The sequence below is a fragment of the Aphanomyces invadans genome (genome assembly GCF_000520115.1).
Source record: "Aphanomyces invadans strain NJM9701 unplaced genomic scaffold supercont1.14, whole genome shotgun sequence".
In the NCBI taxonomy this organism is placed as follows: Eukaryota; Oomycota; class Saprolegniomycetes; order Saprolegniales; family Verrucalvaceae; genus Aphanomyces; species Aphanomyces invadans.
Window position 1 is genome coordinate 132,288 of NW_008580159.1, and position 23,186 is coordinate 155,473.

The window sequence follows — 23,186 nt, forward strand, 5'->3', positions numbered from 1 at the left end:
GATACGAGTCGGGTAAGCGCTATGGTCGAACGTGGTGTATCCTGCACAGGGCACGATATCCCCTCTGGCAATCTCGGTTCAAACGAATGGTGCCACAACCTCCACAACTCTCGCTGGTGCATGGAGGCCGCCGCTACTGACCAGTTAGTTGGCCATGGCACCGACTGGTGCTGCGTTGGGGTGGACTCGTTGGACGCCAAACAAGGCTCTGTACAAACACACAGCAACTCTATTCAGCACTCTGAGCTGCAATCTTAGCCGCCGGACGACGGCGCGCCATGGGTTTTGTCGCTCTATTGGTCGATGCGCACGACAATTACCCTGCTGTCTCGCCTGTGAGCTGAAGGATCTTGTACGGTCGATTGGATTCGTCCATTTCCGCAGCAATCCCGAGCTCGGCCTTGAGCGTGTGCGGCGAGATGTAATCCCAGTGCTCAAACGCCTTTTGCTTCTCGGGCGGCGGGTCTTGGTACCAGTCATCTAGACACATAGACACACATCATGACGTGACCCGCCATGGCAGTGTCCTAGCCAGAACCGCGAGCGGCACTTACGTCGGATAAAATGCTTGTCTCGCGCGTCGAAGTGCGCCATCATGTTCCAAAAGTTCGAGTACGTCTTGCGGTCCGTGAGGGGCTTGACCGTTGGCGTAAACTCGGGCTGGACATGCTTGACCATGAGCCGCTCCCAGTCCAAGTCCTTAAAGTACGGGTGCTCCATGATGTCGAGAAAGCCCCGCGCTGTGCACCCCATGCGCGACGATGCGTTCACGTCGAGCAGCTTGTTGATAAAGTCGCGAACGTCCTCAGACACCTACGTTCACAGGTCAGCCCCCCGCCACGAGTGGCACCGTCGTACGTATTCGGGGTAGTCGACGCCGGCCGCCATCCGCTCCAGTTCGGCGCGGTACTGCGACCGCGGGCTCAACTTGGCGACTTCGACTTCCTGCGCGATCTCGGCCAGAAACCCATCGCCCAGCACGTTGTACAAGTTGAACGGTTGGTAGCCACACACGAGTTCGTACACGGTGACGCCGAGCGACCAGTAGTCTATCGTGTAATTGTACCCTGGCCGCTCCTCCCGTCGCAAGAGCTTGCCAGAGATGAGCTCGGGGGCCATGTATCCTTTCGTCCCGACCGTCGTCTTGCGGCGTGTGTATTTGGCATCGGGTGGGCGTGCAAACGACTTGGGGATGTTCTGTAGCTGGCTATTTGTGGATGGCGCGGCGTTTTCTTCGTCACGCCGCTTCTGTTCTTCGGCGTCTGTGAGCTGCCGCGACGATGCCGGCGCTTCTTCCGTGTCCTTCGACTCGTTTGCCGCCAGCCGCTCCTTTTCCCGCTTCTTTGCTCGAATCTCTTCCAGTCCCGTGGCCAGCCCCATGTCGGCGAGCACGATGTGCCCATCTTCCCCGAGCAGCACATTGCACGGCTTCAAGTCGCGGTAGATGAGCCCGAGTTCGTGCAAATGGTTGAGTGCGAGCGCAATCTCGGCCGCGTACAGCCGCACGCGGCCTTCCGGCAGGTACCCCTTCTTCGACGTCTTCATGAGCTCATTCAGGTCGCCACCACGGACAAGTTCGGTCACGATGATTGCATGCGCCGACGTCTGGAAACTGTAGTGCATGTCGAGGATGTACGGGTGGTTGCAAATCTGCAAAATGTCCTTCTCCGACGTGATCTGGTCGAGTTGATCCTGGTGTTCGTGCAGCAGACCATTTTTCAGCTGGATCTTCATCGCTAGGTCGAACCATGAGCCCGCCATCGTGAATTCCCACACGTCAAGCATGTCCCTCAACACGTACGACACGCTCCACCCAAATACAGCCACAAACAAGCTCTCGGATAGAGGAGGCGCCAAGCGGTCAGGTAGGGGGCTGGTGCCATGCAGCCGCCCGCCCCCCCTCACCTTGACTAGACAGTTGTCGGCCATCGACACAAACAGCCCCGTCTGGTTTGTAAGCAGGCCGGAAGGCTCGATTCAGACAACCTCGACAGGCATCACAGAAACATTGTGCCTGCCCCCTTCCCCGATCCATCGCTTTGGACGGGGGGAGGCTATGCAAGCCGTCCCGACATGCTCCATCTTGACTTGTCATTCGCTCTCGATCCACACAGGCAAGAAGCACAGCAACATGCATATCCATCACCACACTGGCGCGCGATACGTACCATAGTGCTTGCCGGTGGACTTTTTCCGGGCATGGACCACGCGGCCAAACCCCCCGCTCCCGAGAAGCTCGAGGTAGTCAAAGTCGTCGACAGTCACCTTGTTGTACGTGTCCTTGAGCTCGAGTTTGTACAAGTCAAACTCGGGCGACGACTTGAACCGGTGGTACGTGTTGCGGCACATGTCGTCAAAGCACAGCTTTTGGATGGGCGCGAAAAAGTCTTGGTTGATCAGGGCCGTGTCGATGACTGCAAGTTTTTGCTACAGCAACGCCACCACGTCAAGGAATGGGTAGTGGTGGGCACAACGTACGTCGTAGTCGGCGACCATCTCGCGCGTGAGGCCGCCCAGCGCCATGGACGCGCCCTCGCGAATGTACTTTTTGTAAATGTGTTTGGCAACGCTGCGCTGGTACCCCGACGACGGCGCGTCGCGAAACTCGAGGATCTCGATCCAGCAGTAAAACGATTCGGACGTGAGGATTTTCTTGGCGTAGTTCCCAATGTGTTTTTGGCCCACGGGGTCGTTGAGCATGTTGTTGAGTTCGGCTTCGTCGAGCGACTTGAGCGACTTGTCTCGAGAGATCGTTTGGGGCACCATCTTCCACTGCGTGTTGGCGGCCACGAGGGGCGCGGGTACACCGCGGCCTGTCATTTTCGATGGCGCTTTCCCGCCACCCTTGCCGGTCGTGCTCCCGCGCCGCTGGAGACTGCTTGCACCACTGCCCATGCTGTCCGACCAGTCGGAAAAGTTTGTGGGGGCGGTGCGGTTCCGTTGTGGGATGGCGACGACGCGAAGCGAGCGCGAACTGTACAAGCACCAACCCCGACGACAACGACGTGGCGATGCCTCGGCGCACACACTCGGGCGATCAGGCGCCTTTTCACGAATACAGCCGGGAGATATTTATACGCCGCGTAACCACTTGTGCCTGCACCAGGCCGTTACCTCGCGATCTCGCCGCCGTCCACGATATGCATGCAAGCCTTCGAGGACGGCTGGCGCAGACCACGGGACACATCCACCGTCACCCCACCGACACCTCGCGCCATGCGCTGTTCTTCCCGCGCTTGCGGCAGAGATGGCGACGCCAGTAGCATCCTCGTCGCAAGAACGACGACACGAGCTAAAGCACTCGGCGGTGCTATTTTTACCACCACATCGTGAAGGCACGAGCTTTGTTCACCAGCCACCAACGATCGAAACCCTGGCGCCCACTTGTTCAGCCGCGTCCACGCTTGGAAACCCTGCAGAGACCCTTCCAACTCGCAGCCCCACTCAGCTAGATCGCGCGACGTTTGCATTTGCTCTCGGACGAGTTCTCAAGAGGGGGCTGTCAGGCGCTTGGTGGGGGGGGAGGCTCCGCCGAGGGGCGATACACACGTAAACAAGTGGAAGTAGAGCAGGCTGTGGTGCTTGTGACAAGGGCGAAGGAGGGGGCCACTTGCAGGCAAGGACGACCAACTGGCCTGTGCATCTCCCCAACAGTAGCCGAGCTCCCCCTTCGACATTCGGACAATCTGGCTCGACACCGTCCTCACGTCGTTGCCGAGCTAGCGCTGCGGGCGGCGTCGGTCGACGGTCACAACTCTGACGAGGCGAGGACGGCGTCGCTAGATTCATGTGTGCAATGCAAAGGATCGATTCGTGGTGTTGGGGTCCATCCTCCTCCGTCGTGCAAACTACTACTTTTTCTTTCCCTTCTTACCACCGCCCTTCTTCTTCTTGCCCGCGTCGGCAGCTTTCTTCTTGTCGTCCACGTACGCTTTGTGCATGCGGTATGCGATCTGAATTTTCCGAATCGCAATCAGGTGCTTCTTCTCTTCATCGCGCTTGAGCAGCTCGAGCTCTTTCAATCGGCGTTTCTCGGCCTCCCTGTTCTTTTGGAGCTCGACCTCTTCGACCCACCGCTTCTGGAGCCCCTCCAGTTTGAGCAAGTTGGCCGCGCGCTCGTCCGTGAGCTTGGCCAGCTCCTTTTGCTTGGCCGCCACGTCCGCCTCGTACTTTTCCGTCCAATGCGCCAAGTCGTGCGTGAGCCGATCGTGCTTCCCCCGCAGAAACGCCACCGTTTCGTCGTGGACGCGGCCCTCTGTCTCGCATTCGGTCGCCAACACGGTGATCTTGTCGTGCTGCTCGGCAATCAGTTGCTGGTACAACCGCGACGTCGACGCCGTCTTCGCTTTGGCTTCGTTCCGCGCGTACCGAATGTCGATCTGCGTTTTGGACTTGACCTGGAGTAGCTGCTCCTTGAGTTGTGCGATCGCTGCCTTTTGCTCCGACACTTCGCGCGTGTGCTCTGCCTTTTCGCGCGCCAGCTCCTGCGTCAACCGCTTCACCTCCTCCGCCGCTTCCTTCTCCGTTTCGATGAGGTCGGCCGCCTTGTCCGCTGCGTTCTTGCCTTCCGTCACGTACGTCACAAGCGCGTCGTACGTGCACGACTTGAGTTCGCGCTTGGTTTCCTCGAGCAAGTCGATCAAGCCCTGTCGTTCGTATTGGATTTTCATCAAATTGCCGCCAAAGTTGGGGTTGTCCTAGCAGCGAGTTGGAGAGCTCCGCACGGCGGACTTGAAGGTGTCGTCAAGTACCTTGAGGTTGCGGCACAGACTCCTCGTAGACTCGCGCAACGCGCGACTGACCTCTTGGATGTCTCGCTGGTTCTCCTTGAATTTGGATTTGTTGGCCAGCCCCTACGAACACGTCCCCCTTCAAAGCATCGAGTTCAAGGTCGCGCACCGTACCTTGAGCACACTGCGCTGCGAGATGAGGCTCTCGTACTTGGCCTCGAGCCGCCGCTGATCTTGGATGATGCGAGAGATCTCGTCGCCCACGACCTGGGACAACTCTTCACGGTGCTGCAAGATGTCGGGCGTGATGCTTCCCAAGAACGACAGCTTCTCGATCGCTTCCTCAATGATCGCACTCGCCCGAGTCGCCTCGATCGGCGACAACCGATGGCCCGACGTCGTCGGCGACTGCTTCATGGCGGCGTGTTGGTGTAACTGCCCAGTAGTACGTGTAACCGATTCAACCAGACGACCTTTCGTCGACAAGTATGACAGTGCGGCTAGCCATAAGCGCGCAGAGCCATCCATGCGTCTGTGGACGCCCAACGCGGCGACAAGCTTAAGTGCGGGTGATCCATGCGCATGTGTGCGCTAAAACGACGCTGCAGTTGAGCAATATGCATGGCCACAAACGTTGTTGTGCAACGAACGACCACCGACTGCCCAGCACGAACTACAACACAGCTGTGGCTTGTGATGGCACTTGTCTGTCGAGATGGCGCAGTACGACGACGTCCTGCCATCAACACTTTTCTTGCACGACGAGCACCTGAGCGACTTTGGGGAATACGCCGTGCTGCAACCCACTCGGGCGAATTCAGTTCGTTGTGTATTGCTAGGTCGTTAGATGTCCAAGTCGTCGTCTAGGTCGTCGTCATCCCAGTCGGGGTCGTCCTGATCAATGTAGAAGAGCGGCATGTCGCCGCGGTGGGGCGGTGGGTTGCCTTGATGTTGGTACGGCAGCACGACTTGTCTCCGCGAATCGTCGTCGCGGCGAGTGACGTTCAAATTGAACGTCAAGTCCGACAGGAGAGTTCCTAGCGGTGTGTCGGTTGCTTGGGTTTGAGTGGCCGCTTTCGCGCGTTGCTCTGCAACTTGCTGCGTGTGCATGACCAACGACCGTGTTGTGCCCGACGGCATCTCGTCATCTCGTGGGAAGAACTCAAAGTACTCGGTGACGTCGGTCGTTTGCCCGTTCTAGAAGCCATCGACACCATGACGGGGGGCGGAATACACCTCAAAGGGACACTACCGCGAGCTTTCGAATCAAAATGACCAGGCCATGCATTCCGACCGGCACGCGGCGTTTGCTTTCGATCGAGAAGAGCGGGTACGACGCAAGGGATGCAGCCATGTCGACGCTCACGATCGTCTTGGCCAAGCTCTACCATCGTGGTGAGATCAATGCTAGGACTGAGGAAGAGCTTGCGATGTACACGGAGACAGAGCGCCACGGCCGGCTTGTGCAACGAGGCATTTACCCGAGACGCGACTGCGATCACATGACGAGCTAACGCGTATTAGCCATGTGAGATGTCGGCGCTCCACGCACGGGCACGTGTTCATGCTAGCAACTTCATCCAGTCCCACGTGGATATAGAAGATGGAAGCAGGTCATGCAGACTTACATTGGTGCAACTGAGTCAACAGCGACGACACGGCTTTCATTGTAAACTGCTGGAGCAATGCCGACAACGAATCGATAACCACGACGACAGCCAGGACGCTTGATAGAGACGATGCTGCATGCACTTGCGCCTCAACGTCGCGACGAATGCGCTCGAGCAAAGAAGCCGTCTTGTCCACGGCAAACCAGCCACCAATGTCCCCCGCGTAGTGGATGTGGTGGTGGGAGGACGTCGTGCCGTCGACTGGGGCGCCGTTGTCCGTTTCCTATCGATTGCATGCCTATCTTTCGCACATGCATTCCTTCTCGCGTACCAAATGCACGTGCACAAAATGCTTGGTCCGAGCAGACAGTGCCAGTTGGTCCACGATATGTTGGAGCATGACGCGGCCGGCCCCTGCACATCCTTGCCTATCTTCGACCAAGACGAAGTTGGGTGTCGTCTTGGCTTTCCCATGATTCGATACGGCTTCTCCAAGCGCGGCTGGGATGCACTTGAGCCTAAAGTGCGCGTCGACCGCGGAGATCTCGTCCAGCAGGTCCACGCGAGTCGGGCTCATGTTTGAAATTTGCAAATATATTCAAAACATGCGAAAATCGTGTAAATGCAGAAATATTTGCTACTTTTTCCGCGAAACTGTGGTGATGTAAAATATAAAAATATTTCTCACAGCATATTTTTAGGTTCCACCGTGAAACCGCCGACGCCTCGCCATCGGCTTTCCAGAGCGCGCCGACCGAGATGGAGCCGATGTCGTCGCGCAGCATGGCTACCTCGTCTACATCTTCTCGCTCCAACAACCAGAACCGCAAGTACCGGAAGCTTGCTTCCAAGGAGAGCGTGGACGACACACTTTTTGGGTCGACGCGGGCGTCGTCGTCTGCGAGCGGTAGCCGAGGCGGCGCCAAGCGAAGTCAGCTCGCAGGGCGGTACGTTTTGAAGCATATTTGAATTCATTGAGCACTGGAGTGACATGAACAACAGTGAAATCGTGAATGGCTCCACCAACCAAGAAGTCGACCCACCCCATCGCGTCCAGCCGTCGAAAGCTGGTGCATCGCCAAAGCGCGTGAGGGCCGGTGACGTATCGGCTGTACTTCCCATCGACGAACTGCAACGCATTCGAGTGTGTTATATATTTGGGATGTGCTTCGTGCCACTCACGGACTCTGTCTAGAACGAGACACGGATCTTGACCGATTCGGAGCTCGAAGCCATTGCAGCCAAGAAGGAGGCAGATGCGGAAAACATGCGCATGCACGCCAAAGCGCGCAAGGTAGCCAGTGATCTTGTCGACGCGTTGACGGGTCAGTCGTTGGGTAGCAACACATGATGGAGCGGGCGGCGGACGCCGCCAAGCGCGCGCCGAAGTCGGACATCGAGCAACTTTTTGACCAAGAAAAGGACGAGGTCCGAAAGCGCGCAGCCATTCTAAAAGACCAAGCGCACGACAGCGTCAAGCTCATGAAGACATTGGGGGCGCGGGCAGCAGCATTTACGATCCGCGACGAGCAAATCAAGCGCAAGAAGCAGATCGAAGACGACGACGAGAAACACAATGCCCAGATCAACTTGATGATGGAGCTGGATCGCCTCGAAGGCCTCAAGCGACAAGAAGACGTCGCGGAAGAAAAGAAGGCCAAGCGGATGCACGACCGGAAGGTGCTCGAGGAGCAGATCCAGGAGCGGCGCGAGTTCAAAGAACGCGCGCAGAAGATGATTGAAAAGGAGGGCGAGGAAATGCTCGAGAAGATTTGCCAAGCGCAGAAAGACGAAGAAGCACGCGAGAAGGACAAGGTCGCACGGGCGCAAAGGTCCATGGAGGAAGTGCGAAAGTTCAACGAGGCCGCGATGGCCAAGAAAGCCGAGCACGCGCGCCTCCTTGCGCTCGAGGATGAAAAGGTTGTCGAGTACCAGCGCAAGAAGGCCGAGGACGCCCGGTTGCGTGAAGAAGAGGATGCACGTAAGCGACAGGAAGCCGAGCTCCGGTGTGCCAAGCTCCGGTCGACGCAGGAACGAGCAGCCAACGAAAAGGCCCAACTCGACGAGTTGCGCGCCAAGCGAGCCGTGGAAGCCCGCGAACGCGCTGCGCGAGAGGCCGACCTCGCCCACGAGCGCAAGATGAAGAAGGAAATGGACGAGCTGCGCATCTCTCGCGAAGCCCAAGCGATGCACCGCCAACGGTCCAAAATCCAAGAAGCACTCCAGCAAAAAAAAGAGTACGAAAGCATCATTGACCAAGTCGAGTCGGACAAGCGGGCGTTCCAAGAGAACGAGGAGCGGCTCAGCAAGAAACGGGCAGAGCACCGCATTGCACTCCAAAAACAGATCGAGGACAAGCAAGTTCTCGCGAAAGAAAGGTATGTCAAAGTGCAACTGGAAGGCAAGGCGCTCAAGCAAGAGTACGCCGACGAACTTCAAAAGCTCGAAAACATCCGCATCCAGGAGGTCGCCGACCTCGAAGCCGCCGGCGTGAACCCGGCCTACTTGTCCGAAATGAAGGCGCTAGACATTGCCAAAGCAAGAGATTGCTAGGTCACCAACGACGACGGTGTCGCAGTGGTCAACCACGCTGCAGTCGACAGGGAAACAGAAGGACGTAGGTTCAATAGATCATATTCAACGTAATCGGCCGAGGGGGGCATGGGTAAAGCTGTGCATAACTACGTCGCAGCACACACCAGTGCATTCACGACGTACACGGCCGCAAGTCGTTGGGTTCGAAACAAACGGCCATGGGGGGGTTGCGACTTCGAGCAGTGGTGGTTCTTCGCATGCATGGAGGGTTCCCATAGGCGACTTGAGCCTCCATAGATGGCACTCACTTTGTCGTGTGCGAGACGGCAAAGCCCTCCAGGATGTGGCACCCCTGTGGCTCCATGCATAAACTCGAGCCCATATGTCTGCTGCTGCTGCATGTCCTGAAGGGGCGAATGGAGGCGCTCTGGCTCTGCGTCATGCAGTTGTTGGTACTGCCATGAGACGACTGCATGACGACCTCATCTGGGTGAAGAACGTTCGCCTGTCGGAACAGTCATCCCAATCCAACCGTCTCGTTCCCTCGAGCATGCATGCAGCGTCGTGGACCACTCGACACATCGCGCCCAGTAGTCGCGGCACAGCATGGCCAAGCCAGTCGTTCGGCGGACGACGCCTGGATTCCCCAAATCTCGATCCTGCCACCCACCACCTATTTCCAGGCGATGAGAGTTTTCCCCGTCGGTGAAACCGTCGTCCCATGCATGAAACTGGCATCCGCACCATCGACTTCCCTCGAGGGGTTCCACCACCGACTCGACAGCGCCATCCATCCATGGCCCTGCGAGCCCAAGACGACGTGGTGTACTCGCACACGACGAGCGGGCACATCAGTGGAGGGTTTGGCTCCTCCCAGTCGCCCAAGGGAAAAGTAAAAAAGCACAAGAAGATGGCAACGCCGGTCGGTGCGACGTCGCCCCAGGCCGCGCGAGCCCAACACTTGTTGGTGCAGGTACGCCACCAAACCGTATGCGAGCGCGCGGCTGAGCAACGCGTGGTCGTCCAGGCAAACACGTTCCTCGTCTCGGCGCAGTCCGAAGTATATGCGATCGAAGGCGCGATGAAGAATGTCCGTCACGCTCTCGATGCATTCCAGGTCCTTTTTGACAAGCAGGCACGCGCTGCTCTCGAATGTCGTCCGCCATCGTTTTGGCTCACCGTGGTGGAGTAGATTCACCTGTGTGCCGACACCGCGTCCCTCAAAGTCGCCCGGATGAAAGCCGACTTGATGGACATGGTCGACGCCATCAAGAATTCGACGTCCGACTTGGAAGGGTCGTCGAGTCGGCTGCAAAAAGCCATCCACGGCGCCAAGCGATCCGTGCACGTGAATCAATCAGCCCTCCACCGCCCCCTCCGAGGTTGCCACCCCTTCGACGTCCTTGTCGACATGGACCGCCATCACGTCACCACGTCCCGCCCATGGCCGGAAAATTCGCTCGCGGCGAGTTCCTCGACCAGCGCCGTCGATGGCCGTGCCGCGCCCCCTCTATCGCTGTGGGAGACGCTGTTTTCACCACCCGGAACGACCACACTGCCCAAAGAACACGTGTCTGTCGTGTACGTATCGCTGTTGTTGGTCAGATCGTGCATGTGCCCATCGTTTGTCACTTTGCTTTCGCTTGTGTTGTATGTCGAATAGTGGATGGGTGTGCGTGCCGAGGGCTGTCGTTTTGGCACATCCACACTTTTTACGAGGGCTTCCCAGTGTGTTGACTGCGTGCATGATTGGTCCTGTTGCTCGGCAACGAGTTGGCGCGCGTTGGGGTGTTGATGGGGGTGTGTCGTAGATTTGACAAACTGGCCTTTCACGCCAAGCCAGGCCTGGGCAAGAAGGACGTGCTGGTGTTTTTTCGTGAATTGATGCATTGGAGCCTCGTCCACGGCCACCACGGCATGCCGTTCTTGGATCGGTCGCACAACAAAACCCACTCGACGCGGTATGCGTCGATTTTGACGACGGCTGCGTGGGAGGAACTCCAGTCGCAGCACCTCCTCGTGGCCCACGACAATGGCGGACCAGACCAGCCCCGCAACTACAACGCCACGGACCAGCCTGACGATCTTGGAGACAGCCCCACGGTCGTCTCGACCGCCCGCTTGGAAGAGTTTGTGACGTCGAGTACCTTTGCGCACTTGGTACACACCCTCAGCGCCAAGCTCAACTTTGCGTCGTCGCCTCCAAAAAGTGCTCCCACGCGTACTGCAACTCCGCCGAAAGACGTGTCGTCGACTACGGCGGCGGAGAACACGCTCTCCATGGCCAAGCTCCTCCACGACTTGGCGAACGCCGAGTGCGAGGCCAAAAACGGCTTCAAGCTGTCCGTGCGGTCGAACGCTGTTCGGTCCAAAGAGTTTTCCAAGGCATTTCTCACCGCGTCCAAGGAATTGCTGGAGAAGGAAACGACGCTGAATTGAACGGCCTGACAGTGCTCGAGCGCGCTCGTCGTGCGCCCCCCCCTCCTCCATGCCACACAATATCTATTCATGCTTTGCAATACCGCACGATGTAAACCACATCACACACGTTTTCGCGCTAGTTCTTGGCTGCAAACTCTCAGAGACGGACTACTCCATTGCTACAAGCCCTCTCGAGCTGTACAACTCGAAAGAAGGGTGGCTGGCATGTGTAGCACGGGCTACGATGGACGAACGTCGAAAGACGTGGTGGCTTATCCATGCTTTGTGGGTGAATCTGACGTGGATGTCGGCGCCAAAACAATGCACTAGGTGGCGAAACGAGTTGTCGCATGAAACTCGATAAAAATGCGCCTGCGCGGCCGTCATGAAGGCGGCGGCTCGCGGATGCAGCCATTTGATCGTCCAGCTGGCCTCGGATGAGGTTGGGCGCTCAATCAAATCCATCACGTTGACGTGTCCCAGCCAAGCTTGAATTAACCAATGGCATCGCTGCATTTTGGACTTTTCAAGAAATAGCCAATCCAATTTCATTATTTGTATCTTGAAGGGGTATCCAAAGTCAATGTTTTGTCCAATCAAAACGTGCCATTGGGATGAGATTGAAAAAATTCAACAACGCGAGGCAGCCCGTTCAAGCCAGCTGGCCCGCCGACGGCGATGATGGGTGTCGCAGTTCTCCACTCCCATCGGCTTGCTGGGCTGGGAACAGGCCATTGATGTGGACGATCAAGGCGTCGGACGTGCTGACTGCTGCCACTCCCAACGAGTCGCTTCCGCCGACACCCTCCACTGTCGTCGAAGACTCCTTCAAGAACACCATGCCTCGGTTCGTCGACCTTACAGTCACCAGCTATTCCGTAGGGAAGGACGGCGTCGTCATGTATCACGTCGATGTGCAGAGCTCGACAGGGACGTACACCATCAGGCGGCGCTACACGGATTTTCGCGTGCTGTACCTCGATCTGGCCAAGGTTATGCCCTTAGACACCGCCGACGATGTCATGGCTTCCCGCACGAGTCTCCTCTCTCGCTTCACGACATCAGGGTCGACGTTGCCACCCCTTCCGTCCGCTGGCGTGTGGTCTTTTCTCCGAAAGCATGACACCAAAGTCCTGGAAAAGCGCCGGGCAAGTTTTCAAGACATTCTGGACGCAGCGGCATCTCACACTGTCGCCCGAGCAAGTGCAGCGTTCCAGGACTTCCTTAGCGTAGCGCCAGAGTCTGTGGACGAAGGTCGAGCGTCGTACACCTCCCTTCGAGATTACAGCGTGCCCACAGACACCATGGTGTATAACAGACAACGGAAGAAGGGTCCTGGGCGAAGGCGCATGGGAAGCGAGGCCGCGTCCGAGACATCGACGATTCAATCTTCCTCAATACGGGTAGTTAGCTAAGATTCAATTAGCCTCCCGGCATCCTTCCGCCTCTGTCTCCTCCGTCGGTCCTCGAGCGATGGAAATGGCGCGCCATGTCATTGCACGTGTGTGCGAATCGAACACTAAATAAATTCTCGAATTTTAATGTATTGAAGCGAAGATACCTTCATATCCAAACTTTTTAGTTACGACGAGTCACTATGTTTGTACAACAGAATAGGACGGAGGAATATTATTTTACTCAAGTTTTTCACTTTTGATATTGCCGTACCAATAAAAATATGGAGTCGAAATCAACAAAAAATCGCTCGAGCTTCAAAATCGCATCCACCGCCACGATGGCGGGACGGTACGAACAGTCCTTGGCGCTCGAGGAAGCAGTGCACTTGGTCGTGCTCCAGCACGGATTGCACGGCAGCCCGAAAGACTATGCGTCGCTGCAGCCAATATTGGCGTCCGTTCTCCAAGATGAAGGTACTTGGAGCGTGAGTGCCGTGTGAGTTGTGAAGTATCTCATCCAGGTGTCCATGTCGTGGCGAGTCAAAGCAATTGCAAGGACTTCAGCACAACGCATGACGGCATTGACCTTGGTGGCGTTCGTCTCGCCGACGAAGTCGAGATGCTTGTAGCGCAGTGTCCCAAGTCCGTACCTTCACTCCATCCACTTTTGATCGTGGCGGTAGGTTGCAAAAGATCTCATTCATCGGGCACTCCCTCGGCGGACTCTACGTCCGATACTGCATTGGTGTCTTGTACGCCCGCGGCTTCTTCGTCAACATCGAACCCATGGTGCACCGCCGCCATCTTCGCTCGATCGTCAAACGTTGTCGTGTTAGAACTTCATTTCGTTGGCAACACCCCATCTCGGGATCGGACAACCGACTAGCCGTGGCACATTCAACACGATCGTCAACACGATATCGTCCAAGCTTTTTGACAGGTATGGTGTGTCCTGCGTTCTCCAACGTGTGCATCGCCCGATGCGATTTCCAACAAAGTGGTGGCACTCGTGCGTTGGCCGTAGAACTGGCGCCCAACTGGCATTACGTGACGCGGTCTCGGAAGAGACGCTCGCTCTCTCGTCCATCCACACGCTTGCGATCGAATCCCGTCCTTGTTTGCCAGGTCCGCAATGTAGCCGGCAACAACGATCCACGACATTGTAGAGCTATCGATGCATGTGCATGTTCAACTGCCCTCGCCCAACTTTGGGTTTGCCACGTTGTTTGGGACGTTGGTGGGCAATGCGACCACGTGGAACGTGTACATGTCGCACCTGGACGTGGCCCATCCCCCGCTGTACTCGTTCGAGTTGGGCGAATTCGACGCGATCTTGTTTGTTCCCGAGCCAATTGCTTCGAAATCCATGGGGTCGCCACCAGACAACGAAGACAGCATTCGCGCATCGTACTACGTCGATAAAGGTACTCGCGATGATTCTACCCACGTAACTCGAGTCGTTTTCGTGGTGTGCCGTTTGGAATTGCCGGCTCCGACAGGTCGCGGGAGACGAACGTGGGATGCGTCCGGCGACGTGCCACGGCATTGTTTTGTCGATCGCCGACGGCATTCCATTCGCGCAATGTGATTGTATCGCTTGTGGTGGCGGCGGGAGTGCTCGATTCTGTGCCTTCTGGTGGTGTGGTTTTCTGTTTTGTTGTTGGTGCCGCCGCGTTTTCGACGGCTTCGCATGGACCTTCCACCGCGATGCTAGCCAATTCGCCGTCACGAGATACGGTGCTCCAACTGCGCGGCCGCCACGACGGCGACGTTGTGGCTGTCGACATCTCCATCGAATCCACGACAGACTGGGCATTTGTCCACGGGATCGTCCTGCGCCTTGGCACGCTTTCGTGCGTGACGTACGACGGAGACAAGCTCGCGCTTCGACAGCACCAGCACGACCTTGCGGCGGCTGCCGAGCCGGACACACTCTTTCCCGTTTCGACGACGACGTGGTGCCCGCGACCGATCGCCAACCAGCACTTGCTTCAGTGCTTGTGCCACGGCGCGTTTCTCGTGGGACTGCACCGGTTTCGACGGCGGGCACTGTACTCGAATGTGTTTTACGATGTCCAGGTACACGTCGCGAGGGCGCTCGTGATCACGAACGTCATGTTGGTAGGCTCCGTACGCGTGCTCGGCGCTGCGCGCGTTCAACCCGTACCGCGCCCACGTCTTGCCGACCACGATGTCGCCAGTGTACCCCCACATTACGCTGCATTCGATGGAGAATGCCGCTGTCTTGCGTGCGAGCAGTACGTGTACGATCGTGTCGTCCTTTGCCTGGATCTATCCAACTAGTCGTGGATCGTGCGGTGGCGGCTGCATCCACCGAGTCGGACAGTGCTAGAGTCGACCAAAAGCCCAAGAGTTGGCTACACGGCCTTGCTGCCATACCCGCCTACATGTTCCCTGTCAAGAAAACCACAGACGCCAGTGCGTTCGGTCGATGCTTGTGATCGTAGACGATGTTGACTGGCCTCGTAGACGCATTGCCTCCGCACGACCGCATATGCCACGTCGTGTCGAAAGGTGCGATGCGATCCATTTCGTGCGAACCTGGTCGTGGGTCGCATGGTCGTGCTGTTCAACTGCTCTTGTAGCGTCGGATAAAGTCTTGGTCGACCCCCCCGTCGACACGTACGCGACCGATCCATCGCGGGATGTATTGCGAGGTGCGAAAGCATGGTGGGGTTTGCTCCCGTGCTGACGACATGCGGTCGCCGTAGGCATGCTTGTGTGCGTGCAGTCCCTCGAATGGGAGCGCATCGACGTGTTGATGGAGAGCATGATGGCGCACGAGCTGATCATTGCAAAGCGAAGCAACGAAGTGCTTGCCCACGAGTCTGGCCTCGATATAGTCCACCACGTTGCCGACACCTTTGTCGTCGAGTAAACCTAGCCAACACGGTTTGTCGCCCACGTTTTTGCGAGAAGACGAGAGCACAGGCAACGGCACTATGGCTTGTCGCGGGGGGGCGGGGTCGGTAAGCTACCCCTGGCGATGACGTCGCGATCGAGATCCCGGCCATCCCGTGCGCGGCACGCGTAGCGAGGGTGAGTGGGGAGTACGTTATGGTCATCATACGTGCTCGACCATGCTTTGTTCGTCAACGGGAACGCCTCCAACGCGTTGTGCCTCTCCCACCTCTCCATTCATTACTTTCGTCCGTGCATCCCCATCGTGTCGCAAGGCTGCCGCAACCAAGCTCGTTGGTTGGGCTGGTTTGTCCATGAACAAGGCGGCGCGTCGACGATCGAGTTCGTCGGAACTCCATGCAGAGGTTGGCCCCGTGAAGTGGGATGCTGCTTTGTCAGCGACATTGTCCTCGCAACGAGGGCGGCGCGTGCGACCTCGACATTTCGCTTGTCCAACGCCATCTCACACGCCGGCCCATGACAACTTAAGAAACGTTCAACACCAACTGAATCGAAGTGACGCGGTCCTCGAGCACGCCGCTCAGCTCGACGCTAGCGCGTCGTTACCCAAAAGTCGCGTCACCATCGTTGTTGCAAGGCGGCGTGCACCTCCAAAACACACATGTGCATGTTGCGTATACATGGAAGAGCACGACAGTCGCCCGCGACGTCTCATGGGGACCGTCGGTGTGCCGCTTCCATCTAAATCCACTCGACTTTGGCAAACATAATGCCATGATGTGGGTCGCGGCGAATGCTCTTGATGCTGCACACCAACACAAACGCGCGTATCAGGCAGGCACAGTCCTGGCGACGACTCACCGAAAGCTTCGCTTCCGCGTGGTCGACACCAAACACCCGTCGTCCCGCCACTCAAACCCATCGACTTGAACGAGTTCGCCCTACATATCGCGCATGACGACCGATCACAACAACGCGACGTACCTTAGGCAAATCACGAGCGTCCTTGGCGTTGAAAATGTAAACGTAGCCGAGCTCGGACGGCCGTTTGGACTGTTGCATCGTCTCGGCCATCTTGAGGTACTTTTTGTCGTGGAGGCGGAGCGTCTTCCGACCGGTGGTCGGGTACTGCTCATGCAAAAAGACGAGGGGGATTTCCGCGTCGGCTTGTTGGAAAAAGAGCCGTGGCCATGTCTGCTTGTTCCACCACGAGAGCACTTTGTGCCGGACCACGTCGGGCACGGCCTACGTGCCATCGAATCGTCAGCGATGGCTACGCATGGTCAAGCCGCGCATCTACTGCACACACCCCGCGGACGTCCATCCGACGTTGGGTTCGTGCAAGCAGCCCCAGGACCGTGCTTGACAGGATGGCGACGCATGCGCGTACCTCTGATGTTTCGTACAACGGGTCGGCGAACGACTGGAGGACCAAAGCTGGCGCGGACGCAAACAGGATGCACGCCAGCTAGGCACACGTCGTCACGTGCATGTCGACCCAACGAGACGACTCACGGGAATGAAGAAGGTCAGGAACGCTTTGTCGCTGAGGCGAAACGTGCTGCCGCTGCTACGACGCATGACTCCAAGGCACGTCGCCGGCCGTCAAGATCAATCACAGACTGGCAACTAGATGATGCTTGACGTTGTGTCGCAGCGAAGGTCCGATAGGAATAGACTTGGTTTCTTCACCAGCGGCACAACGTCTAAGTTTAGAGCGGTGTAACTCGGGCATCGGGCTATCTTTAGCCCCTGCGGCGATGAAAGCGGGCGCAAGTTGCAGCAGTGTGGTGACTTGGTTGCCGTCGAGGCAAACGCGCCGCTGCAGGCGAGACCATCGAGTGATGGCTGGCGTGTCGTGGTAATATTAGTCTGGACTATCCAAAGTCGACGGACGTTCGTATTACGGTCGTGGAGCTCTGGCTAGGCGCTTGTGCTCTTGCTTCGACATGACGCATGGTGCGCAAGCTAGGGCATGAAAGTAGCAGCGAAGCACAGCACCACAACGCTAGCTAGCCATGCGCCATGCTCCAGATGTCATGTCTGCCGTGATATGTCTTGTGAATCGAATGAGGTGAAAATGAAGCATTCGATTGGATAAAATATACATAAAAGGAGCCAATCCCACATATTTTTCGCGCCACTACGAATTGCGACAACGGCGGCGCGAAGTTGAGTGCGGCACCTGTCCTGGATGAATCTCTTGGCCGAGGAGTACGAATACCTAGGTACCGTCATGCAAGATAGAGACATGTTCCTTGTGTACACGCCCCAAACTGACCGGAGCGTTGTGTCTGTGTGAATGCAGATCCGACGCCCGACGTGCGGTCGCTCTTCCAGGTACCATGGCTTGCAGTACCTGCATTCCACGACGAACGCCACAGTCCTAGGACTTCTTTCGTAGGAGTATGACGCGCTCTTCTTTGACGGTCTCCTCCAAGGATGCGAAATCAAGTGGAGTCCGCGCATGACGTTGTGCGCAGGCCTGTGTAGCTTCCAACCCGCAACTGGGTTCTGTTCCATTCGACTGAGGTATGCATTCAACATCGACATGACGTAGACTCTATTCACCATCACGTCTAGTCAGCCGCTGCTGCAGCTACGTCCACGGTCCGACTTGGTCAATACACTTCTCGTACATTCTCATCTCGACAGTGTCACGTGGCCTGACCGCAGCATTTGCCCATAGCACGAAATGATCCACGCGTTTCTGTTCCTCCACAGTCCCATGCGAGACCACGAAGGTGCCACTCGCGCTTGCATATTCCCCTTCGTCCAACCCGCTTTCCCAGATCATGGGCCACAATTTCAGTATCACATGCATCGAATCAACAATCTCGGTACGTCGGCGCTCGACTCAAATCCACTTGGTTAAATCTGCGAACGTGCGGCGGCGCAACCAAATACGCCATGCACGCTCCGTGGAAGATGCTGCTGCCGTCGCGCGTCCTTCCATCCACGGCGCTGGGTCGTACATGCTAACGATTGTCTAGCCCAGACGCGAATCACTGTCTTCCACACGTTTCACGACGAAGTCGACACGTACCGCGTCCACTGGTGGAAATGCAATGTAAGGTCCCATCGATGCGAGAGATTGTCGGTTCGTTGCGCCGCCATGCGTGCGCGCACACGGACGAGTTTCGATGCACGCGGCGGCATGGACAACCGGGCACGTTCGTTTCGAGGCTCTCACAGTGCATCGATTGCGTCGTAGGGACCGTGTCAACGCCGCCCGCCATACTTTGGCATGGTTAAACGAGCGATGAACCGCCCTCCTGGCCCCAGAGGTTTGACATGCTAACTCTGAGCTGGTGTCGAGCACAGCGTTGGCCTGGACGGTGTCTGTAGCTCGCAGTCAACGGGACGATGGGTTTGCGTAGACTCATGGTGGACAAAGCACGAGCAAGAGTGCGGCGGGACGTATACAAAAGTTCGAGACCCGCCGCTGAAACCTCGAAACGCGCACAAGATGGAGCGCAACGTGGCAAAGAAAGTCAAAATTGGCAGCGTTGAGCGCCACCAGCCGTCGATTGCCGCATTCTTCCCTCCGCACGCGCCACAGCCTGCGCAGCCACCGGTGAAATCGATGGACAGCATGGCGAGTACCGACACCACAGCCATGGAAACCCCACTCGAGCCAGCGACGCCACTGGGCTCTGCTCAGCTTTGCCATCGCTCGCGCACGGCTGTCCATCCACCACCAACAGAGATCCAACCAAAGGACGACGACGTCGTCATCATTGACTTGACGTCCATGTCGGATTCAGATTAAATACATGGCCGAGGCGCGGTGCGAGCGCATCCGCCAGCGACCGTCGTCCCCTTTCCTGACTTCTTTAACATCTTGTCCCCGAGCGCTCACGTCGGCGCTGCTAGTCATATACGAGCGCCGATGCGCACGACCGGTGCTCGGCTAGCCTCCCAGGCGATCGATCGAGCACCAGAGCGACGCACGTGCTTGGTGCCATCAAGGAGAGGCGTCCGACCTTTTCGCGAATGTCCCACAACACTGCTAGTCACGCAAAACAAGACGACGACGACGGGGGGGTGTATTGGTTGAATCATCGTTCGTTCCAAGCATCGTCGATCGCCGCGCCATGCCAACTATAAATACGCGGCCGCGGCGTCCAAATCGGACGCGGATTTCGAGCTCGCCAGCTTCTTCTTGCGCGATTTGTCCTTGCCAGGGCTCATGGCGCTCTCCCTACAACGTCCCGTGAGTTGGCATCGCGACGCTGCCACCGACGACGCGTACATGATGTCATGCATGTTGTCCCATTTGTTGGAGATGCGCATGTTGCCGACCGCTTCGGCGATCCGGTGTTTTCGAACGAGCGACTCTACGACAACACGTCAACAAAATCGACCACCGAACGACACACCCAACGCCAACAAAGCACGGCACGTCTCGATCGATTCGAGCCAAGTCGCTGCAAAAAAATCTGCCACACGATGGACTGGACAGTCCGTTTGGCCGTACCAAGCGCAATCTTTTTCCGCGCTTCAATCAGCGCTTGCTTCTTGAGCTTGATCATGCGGCTGCGCGAGTCTTCCTGCGAGATCTTTATCAACGTCTGGAGCCGATTGAATTCTTCGACTACGTGGGGGACATCGTCGTCGTCGCGGTGAGCAAAACGCAGCGGCAACTCGACCGGGCCGCGGCGGCGATGGCCCGCCATGTACCTTTCTTGATGCGCTCGACGTTGGCCTTTTTTTCCTCCAACGTCATTTCACGCTCAACGGATTTCAGCGCGCGGTCTTTCACACGCTCGTGGTAGACTACGTCCAAGTGCGATTCCTGCGGCGCCCCACACACATGACCGTCGATGAGGAGGCGTTCTCGTCATGCCAAGGCAACAACGCCGTGGAGAGCAACAAAGGTCGGCGCATGACGTACGAGCTGCGAGCGCTTCTCGACAATGGTCTGGACGCGCGCTTGCTGGTGGGTGCGTGCAGCTTCGACGCGCTGGACCCGAATTTCCTCTTCCTTTTTGTTGCGTTCGGCGCGCGCCTTCAAATCTACCCATGATGGCGTACGGTCGATCGAGGGGCGATGGCGACTGCCGCACGTACCCTGCATTTCTTTCTTGTGGACCTCCATTGCGCGCGCGGCCGCCAGCGCCTGTTTGGCATCAAAGTCCTTCTTCTTCTTCTGCATCACGTGCTGGTTTTGCTCGAGCGCCAACTGAATGCGCTGGTTGGCTTTTTCGCGCCTACACGAACGACTAGGACGACGTGCGTCGATCGATCGTACCGAATCAGCGCTTCCTGTCGCCGGCGCTCGTTGGCTTCCTCCATCTTGCGCTGCGCTTGTTTTTCCCGCTCGATCACGCGCCGCCGGTTCTCGAGAATTTTGTTTTCCTGCGCGCGACGTCAAGTCGGTGCAGAACCACGTCGGGCCGCCGGCGAGCCGACACCCCACTCGATCGAGTTGTTGAGTACCTGCTGCTGGAGCAGCTCCTCGGTTTCCCGCCGATGTTGCTCGGCCTTGAGCTTTCGGTCGTGCTCGCGTTCCGCCATTTCCTGGACAACACGATCGTGAGAGAAACTCGTGTGTCACCCGATCGGTCGTACGAGCTGCCGCTGCTTCTCCTCTTTGCGCATTTCTTCGAGCAGCGCCTTTTCCTTTTCCGCTTCGCGTTTGGCTCGTATTCTCCTTGCGACGGCCTCGGCGTCCTGCATCCATCCATCCATTCACTCGCAATCGTGTGGTCGACACGTACTTCGGCTTTTTTCTTGAGGATCTCGCGCTCGTGCTTGGCCGCCATGAGCGCAGCGCGGCGATCCTTTTTCTCCTTTTCCCACTCGGCCTTGCGTTTGGCTTCGATCGCTTCCCGCGCCGCGTTTTGCTTTTGGATCTCGGCCATCTTGGTCTCCATCTCAATGATGCCGGCGATTTCCCGCTCTTGGCTGTGGCACAGGTTTCGATTTCAAGGGCCGGGACCGCATCAACTCGACGACGCACCGAACTTTCATCGCGTGAAATCGCTTCTCCTCGAGCTCGACCATGGTCGAGTCGGTGACGACGACGGGCTTTTCGTCGGGCTCGGTCCGAAACACGTCAAACGGCGACGCGCGCTTCTACACCGGCACACGTCGCGTCAGCAAGTCGAGCATGCATGACGCACGGTTCGTTAGCCAAGCGAGAGCAGCACCGACGCCTGCATGCAGTCAATGTTTTCCAAGAAAGCATGCCAACGAAGCACATGCACGTGGGTGACAGACAGACTTTGGACGCGCTCGTGGCCATGAAAGCATTGCCACATCACCGCTACATCGACGCCGTCCCGGCAACGCATTCGGCACGAGCCATGGACATTCACCAAGATCCGCTCCATACTCGCTTCCGATCCCGGCATGCGGACCGCGGCAGCGACAAGTGCCGATCGCCGGCGGCAACGCCCCTCCTTCCAACAACCCGTCCACCCAACACAGCCACCAAATCAAAGCACACACCGGTCCATCGAAACAACCCATGCTGCAATGCGAACGAAGGCAAGCTCGTCACCCACACGCACACAATCGACGGCATTCAGCACAAGGCACGCAGACGAGAGAGAGGACGACCGAGAGGAAGAAGGAGGAGGTAGGTAGGTACATGAGGCATGGCAGGGTCGCCATCTTGTGGCTACAACAGTCACAACAACACAACGATCGAATGCACGAGCTGGGGCCCACCGACAGCATCACGCCAAGGCTCTCCCGACTCACACGCGCGCACGCGTGCCGGGCGAGCACCTGCACGCACGCATCGTCGAGAATTCGTGTTGTGTACCTTTGTCGGCGACGGACTCGCGAGCTTCTTGCTCAAGGGCGACGCTGTGAATCCAGACTCGATCAAGTGCAGCCGCTCCTTCTTGAGCAAGCCAATCTTCATCTGGCGGCCCTCTTCGAAATGGTGGAACCGGATCTGCGCCGCTTCCCGCTCAATCTCGTCCGACTTGCGCATTTTGTTGACAAAGTCTTCGAGGAGCCTACAAGGACATCCCACGTGAGGGTGAACAAAGGGCAGCTGGCCAGAGCCTTCAAGCGCCGCCACCATGGACCGAGTCGACGATCCGAGCAAGTACCTGGGCACGATCTCGTCGGGGTCGATCCCGGTGCGAAGGCACGCTTCCAGCGACCGCGGCGTCGACGGCCGCAGGCCTTGGGCTACCGCCTCGTCAAGAGACAGCGCTTTCTTCGGCATGTGGCGCGTCGTTATGTATGAGAACAAACAGAATCGGGCGGCGGCCTCCGGGCAGTCGGCGGGTTGAAACGATGGGGCGGATCGACCAAGCTGCACAGAGTTGCCCGAGAGGGACGTCGGGATAGCGTCGCTGCCGCGAGCAACCGCCGGTGGTGCCGTTTCAAGTGAAACCACACCTCGGCACGGCGGCCATCGTCTATTTTTACGGCCATGGCATCGCGAGCGGCGGTAGCGATCGAGTACATATAGCGCGCTACGTGGACGAAACCCTTGTGCCGCGTCCACAAAACCAACGTAGGAGAGGGTGGAAAGGAACGGCGTCGGCGCCGATACCAGTGTAGTACGTGCATGAGGCGGTGCATTGTGGCCGCGTGCATGCACAAAGCAGTTCCCGATCGAGAGCACGCTTGTATCCGCGAGG

The 23,186-nt window shown here is 57.6% G+C and overlaps 10 protein-coding genes across 12 annotated transcripts; 5 read left to right on the forward strand and 5 right to left on the reverse strand.

Annotated features, from left to right (window-relative positions):
• Positions 1-190: 190 nt before the first annotated feature.
• Positions 191-3,056, reverse strand: H310_07421 (AGC protein kinase). Its single transcript, XM_008873165.1, has 5 exons — positions 2,479-3,056; positions 2,169-2,427; positions 859-1,736; positions 555-813; positions 191-480 (listed from the first exon to the last, which is right to left on the reverse strand). Exons 1-5 carry the CDS (start codon positions 2,893-2,895, stop codon positions 317-319), a joined length of 1,977 nt encoding a protein of 658 aa, XP_008871387.1. The 5' UTR covers positions 2,896-3,056; the 3' UTR covers positions 191-316.
• Positions 3,057-3,252: 196 nt separating this feature from the next.
• On the reverse strand, positions 3,253-5,186 carry H310_07422 (hypothetical protein). The gene is made up of 3 exons (XM_008873166.1): positions 4,905-5,186; positions 4,752-4,853; positions 3,253-4,697 (listed from the first exon to the last, which is right to left on the reverse strand). Exons 1-3 carry the CDS (start codon positions 5,145-5,147, stop codon positions 3,852-3,854), a joined length of 1,191 nt encoding a protein of 396 aa, XP_008871388.1. The 5' UTR covers positions 5,148-5,186; the 3' UTR covers positions 3,253-3,851.
• Positions 5,187-5,211: 25 nt separating this feature from the next.
• Positions 5,212-6,917, reverse strand: H310_07423 (hypothetical protein; the record flags this gene model as incomplete). The annotated part of the gene is made up of 5 exons (XM_008873167.1): positions 5,212-5,927; positions 5,983-6,114; positions 6,167-6,240; positions 6,359-6,623; positions 6,672-6,917. The coding sequence occupies 5 exons, from the start codon at positions 6,915-6,917 to the stop codon at positions 5,574-5,576; spliced, it is 1,071 nt and encodes a 356-aa protein (XP_008871389.1). The 3' UTR covers positions 5,212-5,573.
• A 127-nt stretch (positions 6,918-7,044) lies between these two features.
• H310_07424 (hypothetical protein) lies at positions 7,045-9,022 on the forward strand. Its single transcript, XM_008873168.1, has 4 exons — positions 7,045-7,287; positions 7,343-7,484; positions 7,536-7,634; positions 7,682-9,022. Exons 1-4 carry the CDS (start codon positions 7,100-7,102, stop codon positions 8,891-8,893), a joined length of 1,641 nt encoding a protein of 546 aa, XP_008871390.1. The 5' UTR covers positions 7,045-7,099; the 3' UTR covers positions 8,894-9,022.
• A 586-nt stretch (positions 9,023-9,608) lies between these two features.
• Positions 9,609-11,434, forward strand: H310_07425. 2 transcript variants are annotated; one of them, XM_008873170.1, is made up of 4 exons: positions 9,609-9,848; positions 9,903-10,010; positions 10,068-10,456; positions 10,687-11,434. In XM_008873170.1, the coding sequence occupies exons 1-4, from the start codon at positions 9,672-9,674 to the stop codon at positions 11,312-11,314; spliced, it is 1,302 nt and encodes a 433-aa protein (XP_008871392.1). In that variant the 5' UTR covers positions 9,609-9,671; the 3' UTR covers positions 11,315-11,434. The 2 variants fall into 2 exon arrangements, with proteins under 2 accessions (XP_008871392.1, XP_008871391.1); XM_008873169.1 differs by having other exon boundaries at positions 9,903-9,992.
• A 508-nt stretch (positions 11,435-11,942) lies between these two features.
• Positions 11,943-12,751, forward strand: H310_07426 (hypothetical protein). Its single transcript, XM_008873171.1, has one exon. The coding sequence runs from the start codon at positions 12,034-12,036 to the stop codon at positions 12,709-12,711; it is 678 nt and encodes a 225-aa protein (XP_008871393.1). The 5' UTR covers positions 11,943-12,033; the 3' UTR covers positions 12,712-12,751.
• A 244-nt stretch (positions 12,752-12,995) lies between these two features.
• H310_07427 (hypothetical protein) lies at positions 12,996-15,616 on the forward strand. The gene is made up of 12 exons (XM_008873172.1): positions 12,996-13,167; positions 13,215-13,335; positions 13,377-13,482; positions 13,530-13,633; positions 13,718-13,818; positions 13,860-14,117; positions 14,408-14,772; positions 14,819-14,951; positions 14,998-15,132; positions 15,184-15,228; positions 15,300-15,371; positions 15,426-15,616. Exons 1-12 carry the CDS (start codon positions 13,032-13,034, stop codon positions 15,590-15,592), a joined length of 1,743 nt encoding a protein of 580 aa, XP_008871394.1. The 5' UTR covers positions 12,996-13,031; the 3' UTR covers positions 15,593-15,616.
• A 477-nt stretch (positions 15,617-16,093) lies between these two features.
• Positions 16,094-17,624, reverse strand: H310_07428 (hypothetical protein). Its single transcript, XM_008873173.1, has 5 exons — positions 17,092-17,624; positions 16,967-17,044; positions 16,561-16,821; positions 16,438-16,517; positions 16,094-16,381 (listed from the first exon to the last, which is right to left on the reverse strand). Exons 1-5 carry the CDS (start codon positions 17,155-17,157, stop codon positions 16,318-16,320), a joined length of 549 nt encoding a protein of 182 aa, XP_008871395.1. The 5' UTR covers positions 17,158-17,624; the 3' UTR covers positions 16,094-16,317.
• A 105-nt stretch (positions 17,625-17,729) lies between these two features.
• On the forward strand, positions 17,730-19,407 carry H310_07429 (hypothetical protein). The gene is made up of 9 exons (XM_008873174.1): positions 17,730-17,804; positions 17,885-17,916; positions 17,981-18,108; positions 18,160-18,211; positions 18,266-18,320; positions 18,369-18,416; positions 18,570-18,646; positions 18,791-18,863; positions 18,957-19,407. Exons 1-9 carry the CDS (start codon positions 17,771-17,773, stop codon positions 19,346-19,348), a joined length of 891 nt encoding a protein of 296 aa, XP_008871396.1. The 5' UTR covers positions 17,730-17,770; the 3' UTR covers positions 19,349-19,407.
• Positions 19,408-19,592: 185 nt separating this feature from the next.
• On the reverse strand, positions 19,593-22,935 carry H310_07430. 2 transcript variants are annotated; one of them, XM_008873176.1, is made up of 14 exons: positions 22,647-22,935; positions 22,352-22,550; positions 22,175-22,204; positions 21,542-21,657; positions 21,300-21,486; positions 21,151-21,252; positions 21,019-21,099; positions 20,831-20,937; positions 20,650-20,789; positions 20,474-20,595; positions 20,260-20,374; positions 20,057-20,173; positions 19,832-19,916; positions 19,593-19,780 (listed from the first exon to the last, which is right to left on the reverse strand). In XM_008873176.1, exons 1-14 carry the CDS (start codon positions 22,763-22,765, stop codon positions 19,681-19,683), a joined length of 1,620 nt encoding a protein of 539 aa, XP_008871398.1. In that variant the 5' UTR covers positions 22,766-22,935; the 3' UTR covers positions 19,593-19,680. The 2 variants fall into 2 exon arrangements, with proteins under 2 accessions (XP_008871398.1, XP_008871397.1); XM_008873175.1 differs by lacking the exon at positions 22,175-22,204.
• Positions 22,936-23,186: the final 251 nt, after the last annotated feature.